The sequence below is a fragment of the Branchiostoma belcheri genome, unplaced genomic scaffold, assembly GCF_001625305.1.
Source record: "Branchiostoma belcheri isolate BF01 breed outbred unplaced genomic scaffold, Haploidv18h27 scaffold344, whole genome shotgun sequence".
NCBI lineage: Eukaryota > Metazoa > Chordata > Leptocardii > Amphioxiformes > Branchiostomatidae > Branchiostoma > Branchiostoma belcheri.
In genome coordinates this window covers 38,270-43,035 of record NW_017803959.1, presented here as the reverse complement: position 1 = coordinate 43,035, position 4,766 = coordinate 38,270, and the positions used below count along the sequence as shown (strand labels likewise).

Here is a 4,766-nt window from a genome sequence, read left to right as displayed (position 1 = left end):
GGGTAATATACGTAGCCAGGTTAAAACGATGTTTGCCTAAAACACGACATGACTTGTGGTCGGAAATCCGAAAAAATACGTCTTTCGGAGCGAAATTTTGAAAATCAATGATTTAACATAAACAGCTAATATTGAAAGGGTGTTACGGCAACAATTTCATTTTAATTTGACGAAATTTACCATTAAATCCTTTTTGTTTATTTTCAGGTGTTTTACTGGTAGGCAAAACTCGGCCCAAATAGCGTCTTGTAATCCGATACCTTTTAGAACGCGCCTAGCAATGGGAAAGAATACCGTAGTGACAGACCGCCGTGATAAGGATCCATCCGCAGCTACTGAAAGACCACGTAACGTCGATCTTTACGTACTCGTATAAGACGTGTATAGATGCGTAAAGACGGAATATACGTTGACTTTAACCCTCAACAGAACACCTTCCCGGACTGATTAATCTGTACACCTGGGGTCCGCGCGGACCCCAGAGCAGTTTTTTGCTAATTTTTTAGAAATTATCAACATGCTACCAGCTCAATTGTTTTGCAAACTGATGTGGGAACCTCTGTGTCCACATTACATACAAAAATCATACATTTTGAACTTTTTCTATTTTTTGGTGAAGAAAAGAAGACAAGAAGAAATACCCGATTTTTAAACCCATTTCAGACTGAAGGGGCTTTTGAGGCCCAACTTTGATCTCAGATAGCGGCTAAACGGCTTGCGCTAGAAGTATCAAATTTGGAGACCTTTCCTAAAATGTCTCTGGAAAAATGTTCATATTAGTTTTATACTAGTAAGTTGATGTTTTTTTGTGTTGCCATGGCAACGGGTAGTTTTTTTGAAAATAGAAGTAATTTTGGTTTAAACATAAAAATTTTCTGAGTTTTATATAAAATTACACTTCTTTTCCAACATTAATAACATCTTACATAAATAAATATAAGTTAAATCATTTAATATGCATAAAATATGTTAATTTGATGACGTCATTGGTCAAAATCCAATATGGCGGACTATATTATTAGCTCTGACGTCATATGACGTCATAATTACACCAAAGTTATTAAAATTCAATTCTATTACTACACCATTCTCTGAAAACTCGGTAGACATACGATGAATGCATAAAAACATATAAAAACGGAAATAAGGTAATGTATAAGAACGCCAGTGTATCCATTATGATCGAAAGCCGGCTGGGGGTCCGCGCGGACCCCAAAAGAAAATCAGATATAATTTTTTTATAAATGGTAGAAACGGAGTTTTCTGCACTGTATTGAGAGACAACTTTGTGGGTGACAATTACCTAAAATTTCAGAAAAAATCTTTAGAAACAAAAATATATTACAGTATATATAGTGCTGGGGTCCGCGCGGACCCCAGGTGTACTGTTTAGGGTTAAGCATAGTTTAAGCATCCGTAAATACCGTTTTTCGTGCCGTGATAGTAGCAAATCTAGACTGAACCTAAACTCTTTCTTCTATCGAGCTACTTCCGATAAAAAAATTAGCGGAAAAAAAATAATTAAAATAGGAAATATATGGATTGCTATATGGAAAAACTGTTCTCCTTAAATAAGAGTAATGCTAATTATTGCTTGCCTATGGTGTAAAATTGTACAGTTACTGTGCAATGCTATATATCTAACGCTTACGTGCTTTGAAAATTGCGCTTTTCCCCTTTGCATCTGCCTAGTTTTCATTGATGTGTTAAAGTAACCGACATCCAACCACCCAACTTACACTCATCACAAGGAAAAAATATAAGATCAATTTACTTTGCCACAGCCAAAGACAGCACCAATGTCGCAAGTAGATGGAAGGGAGGCTGGATTCCAGGAAGGTCCATCTTCTTTGCTGTCAGGTCTGAACTGTTCACACTCCGAGCGTTGAAAAATGAAGAGTCCCAGGCAGCTCGCCAAGACGAATCCAAGTTGACAGGTACGATTCCTGTGGTCCATTCTCCTCCTTTGATTGAATTACCTGTTAGTCCTCCTTTCCGTATCAGTGGAATAACGGTGCCAGAATTTTCATTAGGTTTACCCTGCGGTCTATCGTTTTTACTAACAGATGATTCCAATGCCTGGATCTTTCTGTGTGTCTCCAGGATGTGGGTAGCACTGAAAAGATGAGGAGGCCCAATGAACTCCCGATACTCCTGGGGTGTTCGCTGATAGACCCTTACTCCTGCCGTGACTTGTTCGGCCCACTCTATCTCTTGTCGTGTAGGGGTATAAAGCTGGTTTACAAAAGGCACCAGCAATGGATGCACAATAATCATTCCTGTGTGTGGAAAAGTAGACATAAAGCTTATCGATCAATGGGTGGAATCATACTTGATACTCCACTGATTAAGACATCCATTGATGTTAAGATATCCAGCTTATGATGTTGTCAGCCATTTTGAATTTTATCTATAACGTAAAATTATTTCAAATTATGTTAAACAATTAACGGAGGGGGCCCCATCTTAAATTTCAATCTATGACGTGAAATCATTTTAAACAATTACATGATATAAAACAAGATATTAATAATGTTAGAAAGTGTTTGTAATCTAACATGAAAACCTGCAACTTTGTTAACCCTAGACCTAGACCGGGATTTTTTTGGGCTTCGTGGGACGGGGGAAGGGGCTCCTCCTCTCAAAACTCGCGAACGGTATGTTGTACTACCACATTTAGAACAATTTTGATGTCGTTATGACGTAATATGACGTCATTATGACGCCATCAATGTGATTTTATTGGCCCAAACCGTATAGATATGCTATTGCCTTAAAACCCAACGGTTCACAACGTAACTGAAAAAAAGGTGTTTAGAATAGAATATGAAGGGCATACTAAGACTTAAGTTGCCCATAGCAACACCATTGACGTCATAAAATGACGACATGCATATTTAAGCTATCCGCCATCTTGGATCATCAATCTTGCATATTGAATTTTTTTTTTGTTAAAGGCTAGAATACATTAAAACACACACACACAGACACACACACACACACATACACCCAAATATGTACTTTAAGTTTCTAGAATACCATCATATCCAAGAGTTTTTCCACTTGTAACGTCACGTTCCAGGCGGGGAAAGTTGTCCAGGTAGCTCGTGCTGTCGATCGCTGCTATTCCGGCCGTTTTCGCGGCGTGCAGAATCTGGAGTTGAAAAGCATTTCCGATGGGACTGGTCAGGGGAGGTCTCTGGAAACAAGCAGCGATGTCTGCCCTCCCATTTATAAGTGCCGACATTCGAGGGGATGCCTGTAATATATAAGGGTACATGTTGTTTGAAATCTCTCAATAATGTAGACTTCAAACTCTTTGTAGTAAGCTATTCCTGCAAGTGTGGTTGAATGATTCGCAATTCAAGAGTACTCGACGTAGAACCAAAAAAAAAATAGGCTAAAGGATACTAGTATTACAAACAATGTAATAATCACAGAATTCTATCCTTAAGTATGCAATTCACCAAATAACGAAAATACGTTTTTCCTTTCTACACTTATCCGGTTTAAAAGATTTCGCGAGAAAGTCGCCTGCAGTTCGAGAACAAGCTGGTAGGGCGACAAAACCCGCACTACTTTTTTCTTTCAGGAAAAGCTGTCTGTCACCAAAACTCAAGACCATAGCATGTTTAAAACAAACGATGCAAAAACCGGACGTTCTGCTGCAGTACCACGTTCAGCTACCAGGAGGCCCATATTTGACCTCAACCTTTGTCTTTCTACGACCTACCACCATACCAAATATCATGATCACAATCCATAAAAGCTTTCTGAAGTTATGCTGACTACAAATGTGAGGAAACACAAACAGGCATACACACACACACACACAGAGAGAGAGAGAGAGAGAGAGAGGGACACCAAAAACAATACCTCCATTTATTACGAAGGTAATTACATAGAAATTACCTTTGCGATGTCTGGTGTGTGCCAAAGTCCTTCCAATGTCTCCACTACGGCCATGATCTTGCAGTGACCGGGAAGCAAGTTTTTCTTCCTCTCTACCTCTGACAGAACTTTATCGATTTTCCTGATGTCATCAGAAGAAGCGACTTTGGGTGCGACGAAGCCCGTCAGGTCGGGATGACAGAGGGCGTCTGCTTCCCTCCTGGTGACGTCGTCCGTGATGTCACTGAACCGCACGTACACAGTCTGGCCGCGGAACATCCTGCTCTTCAGCGCCTCAGCGTACAGCTTCAGGGCAGACTCTTTCTTATCTTTCGGTACCCCGTCCTCCAGATCCAGGAAGTAGGCGTCGGCCCTGGCCTCCCTGAACCGTTGAAGACTTTCGGGAGAATTCTTCAGAACAAGCATAGACCTCAGGAGAGGGGAGGCTACCGATGACCGTCCTCTGCACAAGGGCCGCCAGGCGCTAGGCGACGTTGCCGTCAGCATTATGTTTCGGACACAATTCTGTTGCATCAATCTTGAAAATAACGCCATGATTGCACAACTGTGGAAAGACAAAGACAAGTCAGTGAAAGTCAAGGCAACGTTGATACAAATACGTCAGTGCAATTTGCATCAATGGACTTCAATCGTAAGTCAATTATATCGAATTCTTGTATACGTATCTAAGATCATCTAAGGAAGGGCGACTATTGCCAATTCATGAAAACAAGAAAGCTTAAAATATGCTGACATTTTGCGGATAATTGTAAATGGTGGAACACAGTGTCAATTTATCGGAACTTTCTATAAATAAAAAATTAAAGTTGATTTACCATGTGCAGCAGCGTTAGTGACATGATCACATGTACTTT

At 40.1% G+C, this 4,766-nt stretch overlaps 1 protein-coding gene across 1 annotated transcript in view; it reads right to left on the bottom strand.

Annotated features, from left to right (window-relative positions):
- The window catches only part of LOC109475701, an 11,674-nt gene extending 7,179 nt beyond the window's left edge, over window positions 1-4,495 (bottom strand). The window contains exons 1-3 of the mRNA XM_019776462.1: window positions 3,913-4,495; window positions 3,040-3,259; window positions 1,775-2,279 (exon numbers count right to left, since the gene is read on the bottom strand). Coding sequence (XP_019632021.1) covers window positions 1,775-2,279; window positions 3,040-3,259; window positions 3,913-4,446 — 1,259 coding nt within the window. The 5' untranslated portion in view covers window positions 4,447-4,495. The remainder of the gene's footprint in view (window positions 1-1,774; window positions 2,280-3,039; window positions 3,260-3,912) is intronic.
- Between the last annotated feature and the right edge of the window lie 271 nt (window positions 4,496-4,766).